The 26727-nt window shown below is 49.1% G+C and overlaps 2 protein-coding genes across 2 annotated transcripts; both read left to right on the top strand.

Moving 5' to 3' along the window:
* Positions 1-7731: 7731 nt before the first annotated feature.
* Positions 7732-8709, top strand: LOC101912885 (olfactory receptor 14A16-like). Its single transcript, XM_005243522.3, has one exon. The coding sequence runs from the start codon at positions 7744-7746 to the stop codon at positions 8707-8709; it is 966 nt and encodes a 321-aa protein (XP_005243579.1). The 5' UTR covers positions 7732-7743.
* Positions 8710-18612: 9903 nt separating this feature from the next.
* On the top strand, positions 18613-19894 carry LOC101916353 (olfactory receptor 14A16-like). The gene has a single exon (XM_005234450.3). It carries the CDS (start codon positions 18613-18615, stop codon positions 19597-19599), a length of 987 nt encoding a protein of 328 aa, XP_005234507.1. The 3' UTR covers positions 19600-19894.
* The last annotated feature ends 6833 nt before the right edge of the window (positions 19895-26727 follow it).

Genomic DNA, 26727 nt, shown 5'->3' with positions numbered 1-26727 from the left:
GGGTATGGTCATGTTCAATGAGAAACTGTGACAACCAGCTACTTAACAGTACAGTTTTATCAGCAACAGATCCACAGGTTCTTTGATTGCTGGTGATAGTGAGTGTTTGCAAAAAGGCACATGCAAGTAAAATGTTATAAAGTATAAAAAGCGTGGAAAAATTACAACAATTCAGCCTGGCTACAAATATTAAAGAGTAATTCTCTAGAGACATTTCTAAATCTCCTGAAGAAGCACTTAGTTTAAGTCTCATCCAAGGCATCCCAAGGGGGGGAGAAGCAAGGCTCAGCCTGTCAGCCGATCCCAGGAGTCAGTCTTGGTGGTGTCTTCCATTCACTTCCTCTCCGTGGTGTCTTCCCCATTCATCCCCTCATTTATTCACTTGTTATACTTCTCTTTATTCTCAGGTGTAGCTTGAGTGACCCTAGTCATACATTCTTCTATTGTGATTGGTGACTACGCATGCTTCCCGAGCGGGGGTTTCGCTCTTTTCAGTGGTGGGTGGGTGGGTGGGCATTTGAGTAGGAGGTGTCTAATTCCTCCCCCCCCCCCCCCCCCCCAGGTGATTTTTCCATTCCACAGATATGTTCTCTCTCTAGAATAGGTCCTGTCTTCTCTCCGCAGGTCCGCGACTGTGAGCACACCTCTGTCCTTGGATGTGCCATTACATCAATATCAACCCAGAGATCAGGTGTATCTGAGAATGTGGTTGGATGAATTGTTGAAAAAGAAGTGTAAAGGACCTTTCCAGATTTTGCTCACCACCTACACTGCTGCCAAGCCTGAAGGAGTCACTCCATGGACATATCATCACAGGGTTAAACCTGCCACAATGACAGAATATACTGTCAACCAAGAAGAACCTTTATGCTTGAAACTACCTCCAGAATCCTAAAGTTCTATTTTAGGTATCTTGCATTAATTACAGACAGCATAGAGATGAATGACTGAAATAAGACCCTAGATAAGATTGAGTTGTATACAGGGAAGTTGGAGTCTGTTAAATGTCTCTGTAGAAGTTTGTTGAAACATGTTTTACAGATGTGTAGAATTTGGCCTGTGATGTGGTGTGCTAAATCCTCAGCTTGGGTGGGATCAGGAGGACTCATGGACACGGAATACTCATTTTAAAATGGTGAGAGGATTGATGAATGTTGTTAATAAGAGGGGTTGTTGTGTATGTACCCATTTCCCTGAATATACTCATGCAGGAATTCCTCTAGCTGGTATCCCCATCCCATTTGGGACTAACGGGACTAACTTGTAGCTAAGACCAGGATACACTCATTGGAATGAGACTGACCTCCAGACTTGGACAACATTGAATCCACACTTGTCCACTGTGAGGTGTGTTACTACAAATGAAGCCAAGACACACCAAAATGGAACTCAGTTCTTTGTTGGGTGCTACCCACATTGTGATTCATCAACGCAATTAATGAACCTGTCAGAATTCACTGCGAGTAAGTACTGGAATGTTCCCCTGGGGACTGGGTGGTGTTGGGTAAGTGGCAGTGTAGCACAGATGGTCGGGTACTTGTACACGGGGAGTGATTTTTCCTGATATGACTATAACTGAGACATTGGATAATAATCTGTGGTTTAGAACTTCCCGCGGAGATAGAGATAGAGTCAAAATCCCTTATAGAAAGACCCACTGGGTTTCATTCTTTTGCTGTGTGGTTTATTCCTTGGTTAGGGGTTGCTGAATTGGAGAAGGCAGTGATTAAGTTCTCCACAGTAATGGAAGAGACACCCAGCAACATTTCAGGTGCAGTAAAGCCTTTGCAAGAAGTTTCCGAACTATCTCCTATAGCTGTGCAAAATAGAATGGCATTAGATATGAAGCTGGCATCTCAAGGTGGAGCCTGTAGAAGTGTTAATACCAGTTGTTGCATATATGTAGATCAAAGTTGGAGATTTTCTGCAGACTTGTTCACAAAATATTGGGAAACATCCTAATATTTGTTATGAGATCCAGAAATCTGACACCTCCTGTGGATTTCAAAAAGTTTTGAATAGGCTAACATCCTGGTTTTCTGATTTATATCTATGGATTAAGAAGTTAACCTCCAGATACCTTCTTGCTCTTACCCTTGGATCATTGCAATCTCTAATTTTTCTAGTTTCTGCTTTGAACTTCAGGAAGGTAAAGTTGGACTGTCTTGCCGTAGTCTCCCTAATGCTCACTATAGACAACTCTTCAGTTGTGGCGATGTACCTCATGGGGATCTGCTTGAATCAAACCATAACAGAGCTGAGAAGTGTATTTCATTACTCATTATATTGAATAGGGGGTTCATTTTTTTTTCTCCCGCAGTTAAAAAAAACCTATTCTATGCTTGTTTGCACCTAGTGCTCTAAAGGAAGCAGGTAGCAATTGCCGCAAAGAACTTGCAATATTCAGCCGTGGACTTCGCTGGAGAGGTCTGACGTCAAGTGGGGTAAGTGCTATGGGGCTGAGGAGAGAAATAGCAGGGCTGGAGAGGTGAGGAGCAAGGCTGTCCACACAAGTGTTCAGCTCCAGGGACTGATTTTCCCACCTGGCCACACCTACTAAGAAGAATCTGCATCAACAGTAATTGGTGAATCCTACTATCACTTCTTCAAAGTCCTCACTCCCTGCCTTGCTCTCTCCCTGTACTGCCAAAACTTATCTCATTAAGTGTGCAAGCTTTGAGGAGCAGACCTCCCTGATGGGAGAGACATGGCTTGTTAGGGCTTTCTGCCTCATAATGAGCCCAAGGTGTCTGTGGTGCTGTGCACTTCAGGTGGTGGGAGGAGACTGAAGAAACCTCTCAAGAACACCAAGTCAGGAGCAAACCCCATGGTCCCTGGAAGCGTTAATAGGCCCCGCTGAGGGCCATGGCTGAGAAAGCCTCCCCATGGCCTTGTTAGAGCCCATCCTTGGAGGCTGTGATTGCAGGTGGGCAAAGGTGCTGTGCAGGCAGCTCTGCTGCTGAGCAAAGCCTTGGCTTGCTTGATGAAGCAGAAAGGCCAAGCCATGACCTCCAGCCTGTGGGAAGGTCGATCTCCCAAGCATGTCAGTCTCCTGGACTGAAACCCCAACACATCAGCATTTCAGGTTGGTGGGCAAGTGCCTCAAACGAGATCAGAACATGGGCAATGAAGGAAAATACAGGCAATGAAAGAGAATGGTATGCTTCATGGAGTTGCTACCCAAGATGGAAAATTCCCACAGTAAGCACCTCTGAAATAATAAAAGAAGATATACAACAAGTAAAGTATAGCCAATGGGGAAAGAACTGACAGGCTAGGCTGTTCTTTTTGCAAGATATTAGGAGAGTACCACAGAAGAGCTTGTATCGGGGAAAGGGTGGCCTCAGGGCTGCTTGTGGGTACCTGTGAAGCAGCCCTGCACCTGGTGTGAGTTCCTTCAGTGCTCAGGGAGCATGCAAGTGCTTTCCCTAATTGCAAAACAGGAATGGGAAGGAAGGACGGCTGGCATGGGACTGTGCAGGGACCTGTGCAGGATTCTCGACCAACCTCCTGCACAGAGCAGGCTCAGACTAGATTACTCAGGGCTTCACCCAAACACGCTTTGGTCCCTTTCTGGGACAGAGCCAGCACAGAGTCTCTGGGAAACGGCTTCCAGCACTTGGCTATCGTCATACTGGAAAAGCTTCTCACTTTATGACCTCTGACCCTCTCTGGTTTCAGCCTATTGCCTCTTGTCCTTGTGCCTTATAGCATGCACATGAGCCTGACTGCGTCCTCCTGGGAACAGCACCATGCTGCTGCATGTAACCCCAAGACCTTCCTTTCGCAGGGCTGGACAAGCCCAGCTGTCTCAACTTCTCATGCTGCAAGTGTTCTACCTGTGACCACCACGGTGGGCCTCCACTGAAATGAGTCCAGTTTACAGATGTCTCTGGTATTCTGGATTCCATATATTCTGGATTTGTTATCTAAGACACCAAATGTGGGGCAGAATCACTACCACTGCCTCTGTCCCTTCTCACAGGGCTCAGGATGCTGTTGGCCACCTTTGCTGGTGGCTCATGCTTTGCCTGATGACACCTGAGGACCATCAGAGCCTTTCCCACAGAGCTGCTACCCAGCCACGCAGCCCCCTCTGTCATTGCAGGGCCTTAGTCCACTCTGGACACAGGACTTGGGATTTTTCTTTATTGGATACCATGAGGTTACTTTTGGCACATACTTGTGTTTGGTCTGTGTCCTTTAAGGGGGCAACGCTGCCTTCCAGTGCAGTGTCTGCTCTCTTGAGCGTGGTGACATCTACAAATGATATGAAAAAATCACTCTCTCCTTTCTTCCAGGTCATAAAAAAGAAGGCAGATGTCAGAACAGACCCCAGAAGAACACTGCTAGCTGGATGCCTCCAGGCAGAGAACCAGGCACTGATCGTGAATTTCAGAGGCTGACTGTCCAGCTGATTTTGTACCCATCTGCTTCTCTACCCATGTAGGCCATAATATCCATATGTAGGCACTAGAATATTGGGGCAATGGTTTTGAAAGCTCTGCTGCCTTCCAGTGAAAGACCACGACTGCTCTGTCTAAGTCCAGCAATCCTGTCCTTTCCTCACAGAAAGCAGAGAGGATGTCCAGGCACAATCTGCCCTGGGTGAATCCACTCACCTTCTCTTTCATACACCCAGAAATAGTATCTCAGTGGACGTGCTCTGGGGCTTTTACTTCCACTGCTCATCCTTTGGCCATCTCTTAAAAGTGCGTGCCATGGGTGGGTGCTGCCACCCCTGTGAGAGCTCTCCCAGTCTCCATAGCCTTTCCCAGACGGTGGAGAGTGGCCTCCCTGTGACAGCAGCCTGCTCTCTCAGCTCCCTGGGATACTGCCCCTCTGCTCCCACGGACTGCTCAAGATTGCCTGAGTTCAAGGCACTTGATCCCCTCCCACTGCTGCTTCTTCTCCTCCAGAGTCCTGCCTGCAGCCACAGAGGCCTGGGAGAACTGGCCAGGGAAGGCAGAGGAGAAGAGTATGCAGAGCATCTCAGAAGTATCTACACTTGCCCTTGCTCAATTCAGCAGCAGCCACACAGTATCTCTGTGTCTTCCGTAACTGTTCCTGAAGGAGGGAACACTCCTTAGGGTTCCCTGGAATTGTCCCACAGGTCTAAACTCCATTTTGGATCTCTGGGCTGTTGGAGGCTTCTGTCCTTGCAGAGCAGCTGTGCTGAGCTCTGCCACCTGCCTTGGCACTTGGTTCCCCCAGTGTCACAGCTCTGTCTGCAACAGGACAGGCTCCAGTTGCCTCTGCGTGGGCCCCTGGCTGAGGGCACTGCTGTACATCTGGGCTGAAGCCCCCCAGCTGTGGCACCAGCCCAGCTCTGCCTGGCCATAAGGCAACCTGGTACCAAGTGTCCCAGAGCCTGTGGGTGCAAAGGCTTTGCTTCAGAATGGTGATGTGGCATGGGAAAAGAGAGCTGATCTTTGTAGCCCTAGGACTACAAACCCAGAATTAAATGCTTACATTTAATTAAGTAACTGAAGACATTCCCCACCCCACCCCCTCCCCAGCTTGGAGAACTAAGATGCTTTGCTATAGACTTCCTTGTGTCCTGTCTAATATGGGTTAAGGAAAGCTGATTCTCATGCCCAAATCTTCTGATTGGAGAAATACCACTGCTAGAAAGAAAAGTCTCTGCAGAGGTGAGGTGATTGCATGAGCCTGTTCCCCAGCAGGTTCCCCCGGAGCCCCAGGGACCCCTGGAGGGAGCCCAGAGGGGCAGAGCAAGGGCTGCCTTGGGCTGCTCCCTGCTGCTGAGCTGGGCCGGGCTCCTGCCATGAAGGGAGCTCATGGCAAATGGGCAGCGCTGCAGAGAGACAGCTCTTCCTAGGAACAGGGCTGAGGCACTGCCTGCAGGCACCCAGGGGAGAGAAGCATGTCAGAGGGATGTTAAAGACAGTCTGGAGAGGGAGGGTGCCAAGATCTCACTGGGTCAGAAATCTTCACAGCCTTTTACACAGTAAGTCTCTGGCTGCAGGGCAATGCACGTGAGTATTCTGGCAGGGTCCCCTCAACCTGGCATATCCCTTGGTTGGTAGAATGGAGAGGGACACGCTCTGCAGCAGGGACTCTGTGCTGCACAGTCAGAGGCAGAAGGCATGCCATCTCCATTGCCTTAGGGATGGCTGCAGGGCTGTGAAGGTGGTTGTGCAGCCAGAGGTGCTCAGGGCTGTCCTTCTGAGCAAGGTCCCTGCTCCCAAGGGGTCTGTGTGCTGGTACTGTTACACTGCTGCCTGCCAGGGTCATCTTTTAGCCTGCTGAGGGAGCTCCCCACGGTTCTGTGAGGACAAGCTGTGGGTGGAAGGAGCAACCGCTGGCAGGGCGGGGTCCTGCTCTTGAGAGGGTGGGTGCTGCATGGCTCAGGGCTGCTCAGAGCCCCAGATCCCCCTGTCTTTGGAAGAAGGACATCGAGGCAGAATTGACCTGAAAGAGAAGGAGCCTGTTCTTTCAGTTTTCTTCTCTGGGGTGTCTGGGTGGGCAGTGGCAGATGGAAAGCTCTTTCTGCACTCTGCAGAACGCACGGAGACCTCTGTTCTCATCAGCACTTGTTTGAGCTGCTCCTTAGCCCCTGCAGGCACACAGAGCTGCCCTGGGCTGTGCCTGGCTGCCAGCAGGGGTCTGCAGGGCAGAGCTGAGCATGTAGTGGGTGGGATGGGCTGTGTGAGCACTGACAGGGTGGACAAGTGGTGACAGTGAACCAGGTCCAAATAGGCACAGCTCCAGGCATCAGGGACATGGGCAAAGGGTGGGGGGGAAACTGCAGATAAGCACTGCGGGAAGCTGTCTTCAGAAAGCTCTCATTTGGTCCTTCCCTGGAGGGATCTGCTAGTAATTGTCTGCTGAGCAATGATCTGATTCTACCTTTAAGACATGGCACCTTCAGGATCCCCGAGTGTCTGCTTTGCCTGTCCCCCTGGCCTTGCCACAGGCCCTCCAGAAAAGCACAGCTCTCCTGCAGCATCCAAGGGAATGCTGAGTTTTCCCTGGGCAGCCAGTGCTCCCCTCCAAGTCCTTTGCTTCTCTCTGTGAGCAATGATGTCCTTCTCCACCACAACTCTACCTTGGGGCTGGGAATGTTTTCAGATCTGCCCTTTGAAACAGCACTGCCCGCTGTCATCAGAGTGCAGTTGTTGATAAAGATATTTAGAAAGAGTAATTTGTGTGTGCAGTCCCCCTTGAGGCAGCACAAGTCTAAGCGCAGAGTGGCTGAGAACAAGACTGATGGACTCGGCAGCTCTCCTGACTATGCACTAAACCACACGTAGGTGAGCCCATTTACTTGTCCCCTCCTTAGCCTGTCCACACTTTCAGGCACAAAAATTAGAATTTCTGTCCCTGAAAATAGCACTTGCCAGGTGTGGCAGTAGGAAAACAAAACCAGACCTCAGAGAAGATCATTATAAAATCATGCTAAGCCTCTCTTCTGCTGCCCACACTCTTTAGAGTTGTCAGGGCAGATGGGAAACTTTTCTTACAACTGACATCCCTTGTGAATACTGGAGCTCTCATAAAGCAGCTTCCATGTCCCCACTACAGCAGGGCAGAGCTGACTGCTTCAGAGCCCACAGTCCTGCTTCTCTCTCACATTCTGCCAGCACAGACCAGAGGAAGGAAATGCATTTGCACAGGGAGATAAAAATATTGGGGAAAATTGACTGGCTTTACTGTAGAAAGTCTATTCTAAATTGTCACTGCCTTTCCTCCGTGACAGGTCTCCATGCCCAGAGGCAGCAGATGTCCAACGGCAGCTCCATCACCCAGTTCCTCCTCCTGGCATTTGCAGATTCTCAGGAGCTGCAGCTCTTGCATTTCTGGCTCTTCCTGGGCACCTACCTGGCTGCCCTCATGGCCAACAGTCTCATCATCACTGCTGTAGTATGTGACCACCACCTTCACAGCCCCATGTACTTCTTCCTCCTGAATCTCTCTCTCCTCGACCTGGGCTCCATCTCCACCACTCTCCCCAAAGCCATGGCAAACTCCCTCTGGGGCACCAGAGGCATCCTCTATGCAGGATGTGCTGCACAGCTATTTTTCTTCCTCTTTTTGATCACAGCAGAATATTGTCTCCTCACCATCATGGCCTATGACCGCTATGTGGCCATCTGCAAACCCCTGCACTACGGGACCCTGTTGAGCAGCAGAAATTGTGTCTACATGGCAGCAGCTGCCTGGGCCAGTGGGTTTCTCACTGCTGTGCTGCACACCTCTGATTTATTCTCACTTCCATTCTGCCATGGTAATCTTGTGGACCAGTTCTTCTGTGAAGTCCCTCAGATCCTCAAGCTCTCCTGCTCAGAAATAGACTATGTCAGGGAAGTTGGGCTTCTCATGGTTAGTGCCTGTTTATTCTTTGGGTGTTTTGTTTTCATTGTGCTGTCCTACGTGCAGATCTTCAGGGCCGTGCTGAGGATCCCCTCTGAGCAGGGACGGCACAAAGCCTTTTCCACGTGCCTCCCTCACCTGGCCGTGGTCTCCCTCTTTGTCAGCACTGGCATGTTTGCCTACCTGAAGACCCCCTCCATCTCCTCCCCATCGCTGGACCTGGTGGTGACAGTTCTGTACTCGGTGGTACCTCCAGTGGTGAACCCCCTCATCTACAGCATGAGGAACCAGGAGCTCAAGGGTGCAGTGTCGAAACTGACAAGTGAATGTTACTCTGAAGCAAGAAACTGCCCTTCTTCTGCACAGCACTTATAATGGAACACATTACAGGCCTAGCCTGTGCGCTGTTGTTTTGATTGGTTATGGTCTTGTTCTACTAGTAGAACATTCTACTAGTAATGATGTTGTCATCTCCTCTCTATTCCAATGTCACCAGAGGTACAGAATCCTCCATGCAGGCAGTTACTAGTGGTATCCCTCAGTGACCAGCACTTGGACCAACACTGTTGAACATCTTTATGATCCCCCTGTATGCTGTGACTGTGTGCACTTTCAGCTGCCTTGTGGATGAGGCAAAACTGGGTAGAGGCCTTGAGCCATCTCCTCTAGTTCACCTTGCCTTGAGCAGGAGAGCCAGACAAGACGTTGTTTAGGGCTTTCTCCAGACCTGAGTTACTCCATAATTCAATGAATCTTTGCATTGAAGTGTTTCTGATGACAGAATATGCTGAAGAAAAAGGAAATAATAATAAAAAAGGTTCAACAAGGATATAGATGAAATAGAGGTCTTCATGTGAAGAATGTTCCTCCACTCAAATGGTTTGTGGGAAACATATTTGATATATTTGATGAAACAAGCATGCTTTTCTCTGGAGTAGTCAAGCACCATAAGAAGGGTGATGGAGGGCTATGGTATTAGAAGGTCAATTGGGCCTCAGAAACTCCTCATGCAGGAAGAAGTGCATGGCTGTGAGGGGCCTGTGAGGTCAGTTCTGTCTCTGGAGGTGACGGGCCAGCCACAGGAATGTGGCTGGGACAGTCCCACTGCCAAAAAGCCCCTAGGACCCACCCAGGAAAAGGGCTGAGATATGGGTTGTCATGTCCATTTTGAATGGGGACATGATGGGACAGCATCGAGGCACATGGCTTGGCCATGTCTCTGGCAGAAGCTGAAAGGCCAGAAGCAGTCACGTGGTTTAGGAGAACATGTGGGTATTCCTTCTCTTTGGTGAGGGAACAGACCATAAGTAAAGGCTAATTGGATGCACTCCCTGCTTTAAGGGTATTTTCTGAGATGGTAGATCTTTCCTGCATAGTGGGAAAAAGCAGGAGAGAGGAAAAAATGTCACAAAGTGCAACTTGGGAGGTGGAGAGTAGCTATCAGGGGGAAAACCTGTCACTCCAAGGGTCCCACCATGGTGCAAGAGGTCAGGCAGAGGGAGTCTGGATCAGCCCATGACTTTGTGTTTCAAGTAACAGTCAGTGAGAGTGAAGGTACCTCAGTGAAGGCATGAAAATGTCAGGGTGAGAGAAAGGCAGGGCAGCAAGATGGCCGCCTATAGACTGCAGGGAAAAAGGGGCAGGTGTCCAACCATGCAGAACAGCCCGCGGTGGAGATGGCAAAGGGTGCTGGCAAGGCTGGAAAGCACCAACAGAACCCAGGACTGTGTCCCCTCGGCTACGGCAGCTGTCTCTGCCACTGAGGCCTATGAGAAGATATGTTGTCCTCATGGCACTGGGGCATCGTTGCCTCCTTGCAAGCCCATGGGGAAGCTGGAAGTTGTTGTGCCATTGCTGTCCTTCACTCACCATTGGATGCCCCACATTCCATGGTCCTCAGAAAGAGCCCTGAGGCCTGTGTGAGGGACAGCACCGACCTTCCCACAGGCTGGAGGTCATGGCTTGGCCTTTCTGCTTCACCAAGCAAGCCAAGGCTTTGCTCAGCAGCAGAGCTGCTTGCACAGCACCTTTGCCCACCTGCAATCACAGCCTCCAAGGATGGGCTCTAACAAGGCCATGGGGAGGCTTTCTCAGCCATGGCCCTCAGCGGGGCCTATTAACGCTTCCAGGGACCATGGGGTTTGCTCCTGACTTGGTGTTCTTGAGAGGTTTCTTCAGTCTCCTCCCACCACCTGAAGTGCACAGCACCACAGACACCTTGGGCTCATTATGAGGCAGAAAGCCCTAACAAGCCATGTCTCTCCCATCAGGGAGGTCTGCTCCTCAAAGCTTGCACACTTAATGAGATAAGTTTTGGCAGTACAGGGAGAGAGCAAGGCAGGGAATGAGGACTTTGAAGAAGTGATAGTAGGATTCACCAATTACTGTTGATGCAGATTCTTCTTAGTAGGTGTGGCCAGGTGGGAAAATCAGTCCCTGGAGGTGAACACTTGTGTGGACAGCCTTGCTCCTCACCTCTCCAGCCCTGCTATTTCTCTCCTCAGCCCCACGGCACTTTCATCACTTGACATTAGACTTCTCCAGCCACCTTTGCAGCTGAATATTGCAGATTCTTTGCAGCAATTGCTACTTTCTTCCCTCAGTGACCTGGGTGCAAATAGGCATAGGAAAGGGTTTCTTTTCAGTAAGGAAAAAAAACCCCAACAAACAACTAGAAGCAAACCCAATCCAAGTTAATAAATATTAAAATACACTTCTCAGCTCTGTTATGGTTAGTTCCAGCAGATCCCCATGAGGTCCATCACCATTACTGAAGACTTCCCTATAGGAAGTATCAGGGAGACTACTGAAAGGCAGTCAGAATTTACCTCCCTGAAGCTCAAAGCAGAAACTAGGTGGGTGAGAGGGACAGGTATGATCCAAGAGTAAGAGGAGGAAGGCATATGGAGAGTAACTTCTAAATCCATAGGTGTAAGTCAGAAAATCAGAATGTCAGCCTATTCCAAACTTCTTGAAATCCATAGGAGGTGTCGACTTTCTGGATCTCATGCAAAATTTTAGTGTGTTTCCAAATCTCTAGTGAGTTGGTAAAATTATTCCACTTTGATCTACATATATGCAACAATTGGTAGTAACAATAGTACAGACTCCACCTTGAGATGCCAGCTTCATATCTAATACCTTTCTATTTTGCACAGTCATAGGGGCTATTTCTGCAAAGCTTTTTTGGCACCTGAAGCATTCTTGGGCATCTCTTCCATTACTATGGATACTTCTACCACTGCCTTCTCCAATTCAGCAACCCCTAACCAAGGAATAATCCACACAGCAAAAGAATGAAACCCAGTGGGTCTTTCTATAAGGGGGTTTTGACTCCGCCTATGTCTCTGCAGGTAAGTTCTTAACCACAGGTTATTATACAATATCTCAGTTACAGTCATATCAGGAAAAATCCCTCCCCGAGTACAATTACCCGACCATCTTGGTGGTAAAGCTTTTTGTGCTACACTGCCACTTACCCAACATCACCCAGTCCCCAGGGGAACATTCCAGTACTTACTCGCAGTGAATTCTGACAGGTTCATTAATTGCGTTGATGAATCACAATGTGGGTAGCACCCAACAAAGAACTGAGTTCCATTTTGGTGTGTCTTGGCTTCATTTGTAGTAACACACCTCACAGTGGACAAATGTGGATTCAATGTTGTCCAAGTCTGGAGGTCAGTCTCATTCCAATGAGTGTATCCTGGTCTTAGCTACAAGTTAGTCCCGTTAGTCCCAAATGGGATGGGGATACCAGCTAGAGGAATTCCTGCATGAGTATATTCAGGGAAATGGGTACATACACAACAACCCCTCTTATTAACAACATTCATCAATCTTCTCACCATTTTAAAATGAGTATTCCGTGTCCATGAGTCCTCCTGATCCCACCCAAGCTGAGGATTTAGCACACCACATCACAGGCCAAATTCTACACATCTGTAAAACATGTTTCAACAAACATCTACAGAGACATTTAACAGACTCCAACTTCCCTGTATACAACTCAGTCTTATCTAGGGTCTTATTTCAGTCATTCATCTCTATGCTGTCTGTAATTAATGCAAGATACCTAAAATAGAACTTTAGGATTCTGGAGGTAGTTTCAAGCATAAAGGTTCTTCTTGGTTGACAGTATATTCTGTCATTGTGGCAGGTTTAACCCTGTGATGATATGTCCATGGAGTGACTCCTTCAGGCTTGGCAGCAGTGTAGGTGGTGAGCAAAATCTGGAAAGGTCCTTTACACTTCTTTTTCCAATGGTTTGTTCAACCATGTTCTGAGATACACCCAATCTCTGGATTGGTATTGACATACAGGCATGTCCAGGGATAGAGGTGTGCTCACGGTGACGGACCTGTGAAGACAGGACAGGACCTTTTCTAGAAAGAGAACATAATCTTCAAGGGAATGTGTCCCTATTATTTCAACATTCTCGCCTGTTTCTGTCACCTGGCTAGGTTTACCGTATATCATTTCCAAAGGAATAACTCTCTCCTTAGTTTCAGGATGGATCCTGTACCTGTAGCAGTGTTAAGGGTAAAGCATCTGGCCTCTTGATCTCAGCCTCTTGGGAAAGTTTACTCATCTGTTTCTTTACGCGTTGATTCATTCTACTTGCCAGGTTGCTTGAGGTCTCTATGGGGTATGGAGATCCTATTTTATCCCTCATACTTTAGCTAAAAGGTGAAGGGCTTCTTCTACTGAGTGTGGACCCCTACCCGAAGAAAGTCCTATGGGTACCCTGAATCTCAGTATTATCTCTTAACTAACACATGATACTTCTTACTGGTGCAGCAAGGGAAGGCTTCCGGCCAGCCTGAAAAAGCATCTGTCATTACTAAGAGATACTGATACACATTTTGCTGCAGTAATTTGGAAAAAGTCTATTTGCCAGTAATCTCCTGGGCTGTTTCCTCTCTTTGTCAGCCCTGGGAAAGGTCTTTGGGGTATGTGAGTGTTATTCTTCAAGCATAATTCACATTTCTCCACTCTGCTTTTGGCTATTCCAGACATCGTACACTTAGGACTTGCCCTTTCAAGGCTTCTACCATCGTCTCAACTCACCAGGGAGTTTTCTGGTGCTTCCCTTTAAGCAATTCACACATGATTTCCTGTGTAACTGTTAGTTGATGTGAAGGAGTCAGTCACCCATCACCCTTGATTTTGGGTTGCATTTAATAAATCAGGATTTTGGGTTGCCTTTAGTATGTTAGTCAATTGATTGTTAATTGGTGTATACCGTGGGCTCTTAGGTCCTAATTTCTGGTGTTTCTCTGGCAGGAACAGCAATACTTGGCTTTCAGCTGCTTCTTTCACTGCTTCATCTGCCATTTCATTTCCTATACGCACTAAGCTATCTCCAAGTTGCTGCGCTTTACAGTGCATAATTGCCATGACTCTGGGTCAACTGGTCACCTGAAATAATTGTTGGGTTGCTGGCCCATATTTGACTGAGGATTGTTGAGAGGTTCAGAGCCCTCTTTCTTTCCAAATGACCCCATGAGCATGGACTATTCAAAGGTAAATTTCAAATCTGTCCATACGTTAACAGCCTTATCTCTTGATAATGCCAGTGATCTTTGTAAGGCTGTGAGTTCTGCCTCTTTGTCTGACATGTCAGATGATAGGGCTTTGGCTTCTTTGCTCTCTTTGATACTTACCACCACATATCCTACTCTTTGGGTCCCATGTCGCACATAGCTACTACCACCTACAAGTAAGTCCCTGTCTGTATTTTCTGTTGGTGTGTCTTTCAAGCCCACATGGCTAGAATATATCTGTCCCACCATCTGTAAACAATCATGAATTAGCTCTTCTTTTCCACTGAGATAATTTCATTTTTGCCCAAGTGTCAGTTTCTGGGCCTCTTGAATCAGTAATACTGAGCTACCACTGTGCCGGGACAGGTTGGCCGTCCTTTACTGACACTGTCTAGCTGTTTTGAAAAGTACGCCAGGGGTCTGCTCCATGGTTCCAGTCTCTGGGCCAACACTCCTAAGGCAATGTGTAATCTTTCATGCACAAATAGTTCAAGTGTTTTTTCTAGATTTGGGAGGCCTCAAGCTGGAGCACTCATTCCAGTCCATTTCAATTTAGTAAATGCATCTCTGCACTCCTCAGTCCAGGCAAGGAGGTTTTGGTTTCCTCCTACAGCTTCACATAAAAGTTTGGCAATGTGTCCCAGATTCATTTTCCATAAGCCACACCATACAGCCATTCCCAGGAATGCTCTGAGAACTTGTTTTCATTTGGGTTCTGGGGTTAAACAAATGGCCTTTTTCTCAAAGGCACAACTGTGGATTTGTCTTTTTTAGATACCATGAGTTTCCTACTGTACCATACCTCCAGCCTGTCTGCGCCCTTTGGGATGGCAGCCCTGCCTTCCAGTGTAGTGTCTCCTCTCCTCCTTGGAGTGTCGCCTGCAAATGCAATGAAGAAGCACTCTCATCTTGTCCAGGTCATTAAAAACACCTTAAAAAGGTGGGTGGTAGGACAGACACTTTCAGGCCCCTATTAGATAGATGCCTGCAGGCAGACTAGCACAGATTGACCACAGCCCTCTAAGCCTGATTATCCACCTGGTGTTTTACCCATCTGCTTATCCACACATACAGTCCATAACATCCTAATGTGGGAACAAGCATGCTGGGTGGGCACACGCGTGCATAATTGTGATGTTGAAAACTTGCTGACTTCCAGGTTTAAAGATAACAAATGCTCCCCTCATGCCTATCAGTGCTGTCCTGTCATAGGAGAAAGCAGAGAGTCTGGGCAGGGACAAACTTGCAGTGTAAGTCGAGTCACCTTCGTGATCTCCTCCAGAGTCCTGCCTGCAGCCACAGAGGCCTGGGAGAACTTGCCGTGGAAGGCAGAGGAGAAGAGGACAGAGACAATGTCAGCTGTACCCACACCTGCCCTTGCTCAATTCAGCAGCAGCCACACAGTATCTCTGTGTCTTCCGTAACTGTTCCTGAAGGAGGGAACACTCCTTAGGGTTCCCTGGAATTGTCCCACAGGTCTAAACTCCATTTTGGATCTCTGGGCTGTTGGAGGCTTCTGTCCTTGCAGAGCAGCTGTGCTGAGCTCTGCCACCTGCCTTGGCACTTGGTTCCCCCAGTGTCACAGCTCTGTCTGCAACAGGACGGGCTCCAGTTGCCTCTGCATGGGCCCCTGGCTGAGGGCACTGCTGCACATCTGGGCTGAAGCCCCCCAGCTGTGGCACCAGCCCAGCTCTGCCTGGCCATAAGGCAACCTAGTACCAAGTGTCCCAGAGCCTGTGGGTGCAAAGGCTTTGCTTCAGAATGGTGATGTGGCATGGGCAAAATAGACCTGAGTCCTTGTAGCCCTGAGACTACAAACCCAGAATTATGTGCTTACATTTAGTTAGCTGAAGACAACCCTCCACCCAGCTTTGACAAAACCTAGATGCTTTGCTATAAATTTCCTTGTGTCCTGTCTAATGATGGGTTAACAAATGGTGATTCTTATGTTCAAATATTTTTCTAATAGGAGAAATGCCACTACTGGAAAAAAGCGTCTGTGCAGATGTAGCAGATAGAATATCAGTGATTGCATGAGCCGGTTCCCCAGCAGGTTCCCCCGGAGCCCCAGGGGACCAAGGGCTGCCTTGGGCTGCTCCCTGCTGCTGAGCTGGGCTGGGCTCCTGCCATGGAGGGAGCTCATGGCAAATGGGCAGCGCTGCAGAGACACAGCTCTGCCCACCAGCAGCTCCTCTGCAAAGCGCAGCAGGGCTGAGGCACTGCCTGCAGGCACCCAGGGCAGAGGAGTGAGGCACCGAGAGCTTCAAGGCAGGCTGGGCTGGGACGATGCTGAGAGCTCATGAGGGGAGAAATCATCACAGCCCTTGACCCAGTAAGTCTGTGGCTGCAGAGCAATGCCTCTGCAGTTCCTACACAGGCCTGCAGCAGCTCAGACACCCCCAGCCTGTGGGACCGTGTGGGAGCATTTTGCTGTGGAGGAGGCAAGTGTGCTGCAGAGCAGGGCTTCCCTGCTGCAGCGTGGGAGGGCCAGGGCATGTGGGCTGCCTTGTGCCAGGGCCGGCTGCAGGGCTGTGAAGGTGGCTGTGCAGCCCGGGGTGCCCAGGGCTGTCTTTGCCAGCAGGGTCCCTGCAGCCCAGGGGGCTGTGTGCTGGGGCAGGGGCTCTGCCGCCTGCCAGGGGCAGCTCTCAGCCTGCCGGGGGGCTCCCCAAGGAGCTGCGGGGAGAAGCTGTGGGTGGAAGGAGTGACCCCCAAAAAGGCAGGGTCCTTCTGCTCTTAAGAAGGTGCTGTGTGGGTCAGGGCTGCTAACGGCTTCAGCTCACTGCCAGAATATTTCCAATTGGAGGATTCAAAGAGAAGGGCAAAGCAAGATTAGTATAAATGTAAGGTACTTTTCTGAGTCTCTGTTATCACTTTCCTACTGTTGGGGAGTGGGAGGGAATAAATGTTAAAAGAGTTCTGAATTTTGACAAGACCCTGAGACTCCTGAACTGTAACTTAGAGGGATCAATGGGTCTTCCCAGAGTCTTCTAATGTGATTCCAGGCACTCCTCTTCCATGGACAGAAGCAGTTTTGCCTTTGCTGGACCCATCAGGCTCAGTCCCACCTGACTATTTCTCTAAGTGCAAACAAGGTACATGCACCCAGCCAGTGCCCTGCAGACAGGCATGTTTGTATAGGGCCAGGGCACAGAGGTTGGGATGGGGTCTGTGAGCACTGGCAGGGAAAGACCTGGCACAGGGAAACACCTCCCAGGAGGGAAGTGTTGTGGCAGCTGGTATATGACCAGGAGTTAGAGGAAACTTCACATAGAAATGTTGTGGGAGGGAGAATTCAGAAAGCTCTGTATGACCCCCTGCAGTGCAGACCACTTCCTCTGAGGCATCCCCCCGGCCTGCTCTCCCCCCCCAGCAAAGCCTCTGCCCTCAGGGCTGGGGGTCCCAAGGCATAAGCCACCCCCTCTGCAGCCAGAGCTCCAGCAGAGCCGCGGTGCAGCTCTCCAGCCACATGCCCCGGTCCCTCTGCAGAGCACAGGGGCTGAAAGCAGCTGCCCAGCAATGTTGGTGTGTGGGAGGTGGCGAGCAGAGCTGGGCAAGGGCAACGCTGCCCTCAGTGCCCAGCATGCTCACCCTGGCCTCTCTCAGCCGCACCCTCACTCTGTTTTGCCTCGTTTCTCCATTGTCTCTGCTATTCGTTACTGTTCTCTTGCTATTGCTGTCAGGCTCTCTGGGGATGGGTGTTTCAGCTGAAGAGTCACACACTGATCTTGTGGGTCCATTCCTGAAGTGTGTCCATGGGAACAAGTGTCCCAGCTTTCCTGCCACCTGTGGGGTTGAGGGCAATGCCCTCTGTGGGGCTGGGCAATGACCTGGCTCTCCCTTATTGAGGCACCATCACGAGGACACTTGGTATCCCTTGGGCTGTCCTTCTATGCTGTGAGCCACCCTCCAAGATGCAAACATGTCCCCAGCAACTTGTCTTCATCTGAAGTGCAGAGAAGCACAATGCTTATGACAGCTAAAATGCTCTTGGGTTCGTGAAATGAGCCATATGCATCTTTGGCTAGAAGTGGGTTGCGGAGACCTTGAGGAAACACGAGTCATTCAGGCATCTGAGGTGGATCCCTCTGCTCTCAGCAGTGCCTGCTGGCTTTTCATGGGAACATGGGAGCGCAATTGCTATCCACTTCAGAAAGGTGCAAACCAAGGAGCACTGGGAACAAGACACATGGACACATCAGCTCCCCTCACTCTGCACTAAGCCACAGGCCACCCTCTTGCCTCTCAGGACTCATTCAGTTCTCCCTCACTGCATCAAAACTGTTGAGGTTTACTGAAATTCAGGAATACACCTCAGGTAAGATGAGGGGAGATGTCAAAACCCTCAAATCTTTTAAATTGCATTCTGCCATCCCAGTTCCTTAGTACTGACAATGCAGATGCAGACAAGCCCTTCAGCTTTAGGAGCAGTTTCATTTGACAAACCCCAGAATGGCCCCTGCCCTCACAACTCCCATCAACCCGCTGCTGCAGAGCAGGGCTGACTCCTCAGTATCCAGCAGGCAGAGGCCCTGCTCCTCACAGCACACTCAGACAGCACCAGCAGGAGCTCCAGCCTCAGATTTAAAGGAAGGTCGCCTGGAAAATGAAAATTGTGTTAGTGAAACACAGGAGGGTCTATGAGAAATAGATTTCATTTTGCTCAATGAAGAGTCCCCTAAATACTTCTCTCTGTTTTCCCTCTTGAACAGTGATGTGTGCCCAGAGGGACCAAATGTCCAACAGCAGCTCCATCACCCAGTTCCTCCTCCTGGCATTCGCAGACACACGGGAGCTGCAGCTCTTGCACTTCTGGCTCTCCTTGGGCATCTACCTGGCTGCCCTCATGGCCAACGGCCTTGTCAGCATTGCTGTAGTGTGCGACCATCGCCTCCACACCCCCATGTACTTCTTCCTCCTCAACCTGTCCCTCCTCGACTTGTGTACCATCTCCACCACTCTCCCCAAAGCCATGGCCAACTCCCTCTGGGACACCAGGGACATCTCCTACTCAGGATGTGCTGCACAGATCTTTTTCTTTTCCTTCTTCATTGTAACAGAGTATTTTCTCCTTGCTGTCATGGCCTATGACCGCTACATGGCCATCTGCCAGCCCCTGCACTACGGGACCCTGCTGGGCAGCAGAGCTTGTGTCCACATGGCAGCAGCTGCCTGGGGCACTGGGTTTCTCAACAGTGTCCTGCACACAGCCAATGCACTTTCACTACCACTCTGCCAAGGCAATGCCCTGGGACAGTTCTTCTGCGAAATCCCCCAGATCCTCAAGCTCTCCTGCTCACACGCCTACCTCAGGGAACTTGGGCTGCTTCTTTTTAGTGCTTGTCTATGCTTTGGTGGTTTTGTTTTCATTGTTCTGTCTTATGTGCCGATCTTCAGGGCTGTGCTGACGATCCCCTCTGAGCAGGGACGGCACAAAGCCTTTTCCACGTGTCTCCCTCACCTGGCCGTGGTCTCCCTCTTTGTCAGCACCTCATTTTTTGCCTACCTGAAGCCCCCCTCCATCTCCTCCCCGTCTCTGGATCTGGTGGTGACAGTTCTGTACTCGGTGATGCCTCCAGCAGTGAACCCCCTCATCTACAGCATGAGAAACCAAGAGCTCAAGGATGCACTGAAGAAGCTGATGCTTTCAGGTGTCTCTCAGCAACAAGAAGCTCCCCGCGTCTCTATTCATCATATTTCACCTGTCTCTTCATCCTGGTAGGGTGGTCTATAAAAGACTCCCACCAGGATATCTTCCTTGTTGGCCCTCCACATGACTCTTACCTGTAAGCACTCAACCCTAGTGCCACCATCCTCCAGCTCGTGGCAGTCAAAATACTCTCTGACATACAGAGCTACCCCACACCTCTCCCTCCTTGCCTAGTCCTTCTGAAGAGTTTGTAGCCATTCATTGCAGCACTCCAGTCATGTGAGTTATCCCACCATGTTTCTGTGATGGCCTTTATGTCATAGTCTTCCTGCTCCTCGACGGCTTCCAGCTCCTCCTGTTTGTTGCCCATGCATTGGGCATTGGCATAGATGTAATCCATGCAGTCTAGAAGGTTAAATTGAGAAAATTTGTGCCTTAAGATAAAAGCGGTTTAAATAAAATTAAGTAAAATGTATTAAAATTAATTAAAATTAGCATAATAATAAAAATTGCAATGTAAAGGAAAGTAACAGATAGAGAGAAATACAGGTGAGGCAAATGGAAAAAGTTGCTTAACACCAACTGACTGATGCCCAGCCAGTCCCCTGAGCAGTGGCCTCAGGCTTTGAAATCTAAAAAATGTGGCTTTTGACCCACATAATCAAATCCCTGGAGTTCCAGGGATGTGTGTACACATGTAACCCTGGGGCAGGAGGGAAAAACATTTCACACCCACACACAGCCAAATGCCCCCACCACTGGCTGCTTTACAAGAGGACTGGGGATCCCAGCAGCAGCGGGGGGCAGTAGAGGCAATGGGGCAGGGGGACAGATGATACAGAGGCAGGAGTGCAGCATGGTACAGAGACCAGCTCTGCAGGAGCCTTGCTTAAATTATTCACAGTTGCTCCAACTAAAATTTTTCCTGAAGGCTTTTGTCCTCATTTTTGCCCATTCTCTTGATGGTGGTCATATGCTCAATTATCCCATACCTAACAATAATACATTTGCTGAGGGGTTTGATCTTCCAAAATTTTCCAGAGCATAGCCAATTTCTTGCATTTTAATGAACCTTTTCAGGGCCATGCCCCCTGCTTCTCTAAGTGCTGCCACTCTTCCTTACACAATGCATTTGCTTATTTTTTTGGATTCACCAACAATGCCATCTACTGTCCTTGAATTTTCTTATACCACACCTAGGGGCATCCCCTTTTCTATGCCATGCTTGTTCCCCATACCTGTATGGCAAATCTGTGCACCTCACACTTATCAGGAAGCATGCTTCTCAGATGGGGCTCAAACCCACTTGGTCTGAGAAGACTTAGAATTTAGTACTGGAATTTTCAGGTGCACCAGTACTTAGAATGTAGTAACAGAATTTTAACATTCCCTGGTTGGTGCCTCCCATCTCCAAAGTTCCCAGGTGAACTCACCCAATGCTGGCAATTGGATCTTTGGAAATGAGAGTCTGACATCCACCAGTGGTTGCCTACAGTCCCATCTGGGTCGCCAAACTGTTACAGAAATGATGCACAGCAGCCACCGTAGCAGGGATGGACTCTGGCTTTCTGCACAAGCCAAAAGAGAGATTCCTTTATGAAAGTACATTTTATTAATAGCACTACAGCTTGAGCTGGGTGCTGGCAAATAGGGACTGCAAAGAAAGAATTCCCTAATTATACCTCTTATTTTTTATATCGGTGTATATATAATTGCTACTATTTTAGGCTAATTATATCCTTAAAAGCTAAGTTCACCACCCACAATGTGACAGTTTAGGCCAATAGTCATATTAAAGTCTTGGGCCTTCTAGCTTTTTACCGGTGTGAGTTTATTGCTGTTTTGTTACTAAGCAGTTGCTAAGCAGACATCTTCTTATGCAACATACATTGGTTCTATATCCTGATTCACATCCTCTGAGGCTGGCTTCATGGAATGTTTGTAGTTCATTTTTCAGCAATGCTGTCATAAATCGGATTGTCTCAGGCCAAGTTTCATGGTCTATAGGCTTTGTCTACACGAGCTAAACATGAATGGTGAAGCTGCTACTGCTGCGTTTCCGCTACCTTTTCCTACCACAATATAAAAGTCAGGGGGTGCCTTGGCTGCAGCAAGCCTGAGAAGGTGGAGTTCAGTATCCTGAGAGGAGAAACAAGGCAAACAGCAGGATCAGTGTACTGGTCATGAGGGGAGAAGACACTGGCTTGTTGAGGGACCTGCTTGGAAGGATCCAATGGCTTTTGGGCCTGAAGAGAAGAGGCTGATGTTCATGGATTTCATGCTCAAGCTCATCCTGGACCTATTTGAGTGTGTGTTTGTCTTTTTGAGAGGGACCTGGGCAGGTGGGGGGAACCAAGGTCAACTTCTGACCTGCTCTGGGAGGCTTTTACATCCCGTGTGTTTCATATGGAGATGTCTGTTCCACAGACATAGCCAGACATGCAAATACAGAGAAATGCTGGGGTGGGGAGGTGAGGAGCAGAGTTGTCCCTACAGTGATGGACATTAAGCAGTCTGCTTCTCCTACCTGTCCAGACATCCTGAAGAAGCAAACTGCATCCCTATCTGCAGGAGACAGTTCTCTAACATGAAAAAACAAGAGAAAAAAAACTGGTTTATTGAGTGCTCATTTAAATTGACATCAGTATCAATTGGAGAATTCTTCTATTGCTCTGTAAAAATGCTCTTTCATACCTTCCTCATTAACTACACTCCTGAAACTTCACTCATTAGGTATACATATCCAGAAGAATTGCTGTAAATGATGGGAGAGACATGACTTCTTAAGGTTCTGTGCATTGCAATGAGCCCACAGTGTGTTTGGTGCTAAGTCCGTGGAACTCAGGTCCCGAGAAGAGACTGAACGGCCCTTGCAACAGTCAGAGTCAGAAGGGGGATTTGTGTGCTGTGGTGGGATGCAGTTAGAGGGACAGAGATGCCTGATGCCAGTGCAGATGGCCTGGCACACTCTGACCAGGTTCCACCTGCACGTCCCAGTGAGCTTTTGTCTCCACTAGGTCTTCTCCGATACCTGCCAGTCCCAGGCAAATCCCTCAGACATACGGGGGCCTCTAGAGTTTTGCACTGGGTGCTTATGGTCAGACAATGGTGCCCTGACTGAAAAGATGAGAACTGTTCTCAATACTCAGAAAAAAACCCACCACCTACAATCCAAACAAAAATACATTTTTTTTATCAGCTGAAATGGTTCAGTACTTTCTATAAAGTGTCAGTGGCATTCCTATTCTGCCAAAAAATACATTTTCAGAATGTGCATGAATTGTGGGAGAAGAAATACCGACCATACTCTGTGCTTGCCTTCCCACGACTCTGTCTAGCATGCTGTGTCTTTCATCTTTCTAATCTTCCAGGCATATCTACCTGTACTGATGAAACTCTGTACACCTGAAATCCTCCCTTCAGAAGCTAATCAGGACATGTATTTTTCTGATTATTCTCCAGAAGCCTCCGTCCTCTTCCCCCTGGGCCATTCTGATTCCTCCCATGTACCTACTTTCTGCTTTGAGCTTCAGGGAGGTAAAGTTGGACTGCCTTTCAGTAGTCTCTACTTTAGTCCCTAAAGGAAAGTCTTCAGGAGCATGAGGATATGCTTGAAAAAACATAATACAGCTCAATAGAGTATGTTGATATTTATTAAGTTGTATTCGGTTTGTTTGGGTTTTTTTTCCTTACTGAAAAATAACCCTTTCTATGCCTATTTGCACCCAGGTCTCTAAGGGAAGCAGGTAGCAATTGCTGCAAAGAACCCACAATATTCATCTGCAGAGTTGGTTGGAGAGGTCTGATGTCAAGTGATGTAAGTGCCGTGGGGCTGAGGAGAGAAATAGTGGGGCTGGAGAGGTGAGGAGCAAGGCTGTCCACGCAGTATTTAGCTCCAGGGACTGATTTTCCCACCTGGCCACAGCTCCTCAGGAGACACTCTGCATCAAGAGCAATTGGAAAGTTCTTCTATAATTTCTTCAAAGTGCTCATTGCCTGCCTTCCTCTTCAACTGTACTGCTGAAATTTATCTCATTTAGTGTACAAGCCCTGAAGAGCAGATGTTCCTGATGGAAGAGGCATGGCTTGTTAGGGCTTTCTGCCTCGTAATGAGCCCAAGGTGTCTGTGGTGCTGTGCACTTCAGGTCATGACTGGGGTGAAAAAACCTCTCAAGAACACCAAGTCAGGAGCAAACCCCACGGTCCCTGGAAGCGTTAATGGGCCCCGCTGAGGGCCATGGCTGAGAAAGCCTCCCCATGGCCTTGTTAGAGCCCATCCTTGGAGGCTGTGATTGCAGGTGGGCAAAGGCGCTGTGCAGGCAGCTCTGCTGCTGAGCAAAGCCTTGGCTTGCTTGATGAAGCAGAAAGGCCAAGCCATGACCTCCAGCCTGTGGGAAGGTCGGTGCTGTCCCTCACACAGGCCTCAGGGCTCTTTCTGAGGACCATGGAATGTGGGGCATCCAATGGTGAGTGAAGGACAGCAATGGCACAACAACTTCCAGCTTCCCCATGGGCTTGCAAGGAGGCAACGATGCCCCAGTGCCATGAGGACAACATATCTTCTCATAGGCCTCAGTGGCAGAGGCAGCTGCCATAGCCAAGGGGACAAAGACCTGGGTTCTGTTGGAGCCTTCCAGCCTTGCCAACACCCTTTGCAATCTTGCCGCAGGCTGTTCTGAATGGTTGGACACGTGTCTTACTTTCCCTGCAGCCTGTAGGCACCCATCTCACTGCCCTGCCTTGCTCTCACCCCAACAGTTCCATAGCTTCACTGACATATGTCCCCTCTCACTGGCTGTTCCTTGAAACAGAAGGCCATGGGCTGATCCAGACTCCCTCTGGCTGAGCTCTTGCACCACAGCAGGACCCTTGGTGTGACAGTTCTTCCTCCTGATACCCAGTCTCCACCTCTCAAGTAGCACTTTGTGACATTATTTCCTGTCTCCTGCTTCTTCACACTACCCAGGAACGATCTACTGTCTCAGAAACTGCCCTTCAAGCAGGGAACCCAACATATTAGCCTTTTCTTATGGTCTTTCCCCTCACCAGAGAGAAGTCACCTCCACATGATCTTCTAAACGACACGACCGATGCTGGCCTTTCAGCTTCTATCAGAGACACGAGCAAGCCATGTGCCTGCTGCTGTCCCATCATGTCCCCAGGCACAATGGACGTGGCCACCCCTACCCCAGCCCTTCTCCTGGATGGGGCCTATGGGGTCCCTTGGCAGAGGGACTGTCCCAGCCACATTCCTGTTGCTGGCCGGTCACCTCCAGCGGCAGAACTGACCTCACAGGGCCCTTCACAGCCATGCACATCCTCCTGCATAAGGACTTTCTGAGATCCAGTTGCCCTTCTAGTACCATACTGCTCCATTACCCTCCTTATGGCCCAGGACCTGTCCATAGAAAAGCAGGCTTGTTTTTTTCAGATTTATCAAATACCTTTCCCACAAGCCGTTTGAGTGGAGAAGCATTCTTCACATGAACTCCTCTATTTGTGTTGACACATTCTATATATGCTCTTATACCTCTATGGTTGGTTTTTTTTCAGGTTGGACTGACCTTTAACTATGCAACTGAGGCGGTGTCAGCTAGAGCAGCTTGTTCAGCAGCTGGTCTAGGTAGGCTTGCAATATCATAGAAGCATAGAAACAGAGAATCATTGAGGTTGGAAAGGACCTTAAAGATCACCACATCCAACAGTTACCTGAGTATCACTAAATCGTGTCCCAAAGCACTGCATATGTTTCCATGTATGATTCCACCAGCTCCCTGGGCAGCCTGTTCCAATGCCTTACCACCCTTGCAATGAAGTCATTTTTCCTCATATCCAATCTGAACCTCTCCTGGTGTAACTTGAGGGTGTTTCCTCTTGTCCTGTCACTTGTTATCTGAGAGAAGAGACCTACCCCCACTCATCTACAACCTCCTTTCAGGTACTTCTAGAGAGCAGTAAGGTCTCCCCTGAAACCTCGTCTGCTCTAGACTAAACGACTCAAGTCCCCTCAGCAGCTCTACAACCGACCGGGGGTCCAGACCCTTCGCCAGCCTTGCTGCCCTTCTCTGGACACGCCCCAGCACCTCAACGTTTCTCTTGAAGTGAGGGGCCCAAAACAGAAACACAGCGTTTGAGGTGTGGCCTCAGCAGTGCCGAGTACAGGGGGTCGATCGCTGACCTGGTCCTACTGGCCACACTGGTTCTGATACAAGCCAGGATGCTATTAGCTGCCTTGGCCACCTGCACACACTACTGGCTCATGCTCAGCCGTCTGTCAGCCTGCACCCTCAGGGTACTTTCCCACCAGAGAGCCTTCCAGCCACTCTGCCCCAAGCCTGTAGCATTGCGTGCAGTTGTTGTGACCCATGTGCAGAACTGGCACTTCTCCTTGTTCAACCTCATACAACTGGACTCAGTTGAATAGTCCGAGCTGTCCAGATCCCTCTGCAGAGCCTTCCTGCCTTCAAGGAGATCAGCACTCCCATCCCACTTGATGTTGTATGCAAACTCACTGAGGGTGCCCTCAATCCCCTTAGCCATGTCACTGATAAAGTTGTAAAGCAGGACTGACCCCAACACTGAGCCCTGGGGAACACCACTCCTTATGGGCCATCACCTGGATGTCACTCCATTTATTACCCCTTTTGGGGCTTGGCTGTCCAGCCAGCTTTTAACTCAGTATGGAGGACACCCAGCTAAGTGTTGCATGCCAGTCTGAGACCGGCGTGTGGTTCTATTTGTATTCTCGGGAACAGAATTAAGACTCAAAATGGAGTCAAGAGCCAAGGAACTTTATTTGCCCAGCAAGAAATCTGCAAATGCAAAGGGAGAGAGAGAGCGAGAGATAAAGAGAGAAAGGAAGGAAAGAAAGAAAGAGTTCACAGCAATAGCTACCACCCCGGAGCTGTGGTGTCCTGACAGCCCGATTCATTTCCAAGTCTGGTGGGGGAATGTTCCATCCGATGTTAGTTGGTTCTGTTTTTTATGGAGTTGTTACAAGCTGTTCTGCTCAACCACACCTTCCACCCAGCAATGGTGTACATGCCCAACATCATCAGGTGGTCCTCAGAGGCCTCCAGGCATCTTGATCCCCCTGACCCCTGGTCTGAGCACGTGCACAGGGGATTGGTTAAATTTTGCAGGATCAGCTTTCCCCGTTGCTCCATGGCATCCGTCGGTTTCCTCCTTTGACAATGTATA

The sequence above is a fragment of the Falco peregrinus genome, chromosome 6, assembly GCF_023634155.1.
Source record: "Falco peregrinus isolate bFalPer1 chromosome 6, bFalPer1.pri, whole genome shotgun sequence".
NCBI classification, from domain to species: domain Eukaryota; kingdom Metazoa; phylum Chordata; class Aves; order Falconiformes; family Falconidae; genus Falco; species Falco peregrinus.
The sequence above is the reverse complement of the archived record's forward strand: the minus strand, read 5'-3'. Positions and strand labels throughout refer to the sequence as shown.

Bases quoted from the DNA above. Each gene is read 5' to 3' on its own strand.
- LOC101916353 (XM_005234450.3), top strand. From the start codon at position 18,613: ATGTCCAACAGCAGCTCCATCACCCAGTTCCTCCTCCTGGCATTCGCA.
- LOC101912885 (XM_005243522.3), top strand. From the start codon at position 7,744: ATGTCCAACGGCAGCTCCATCACCCAGTTCCTCCTCCTGGCATTTGCA.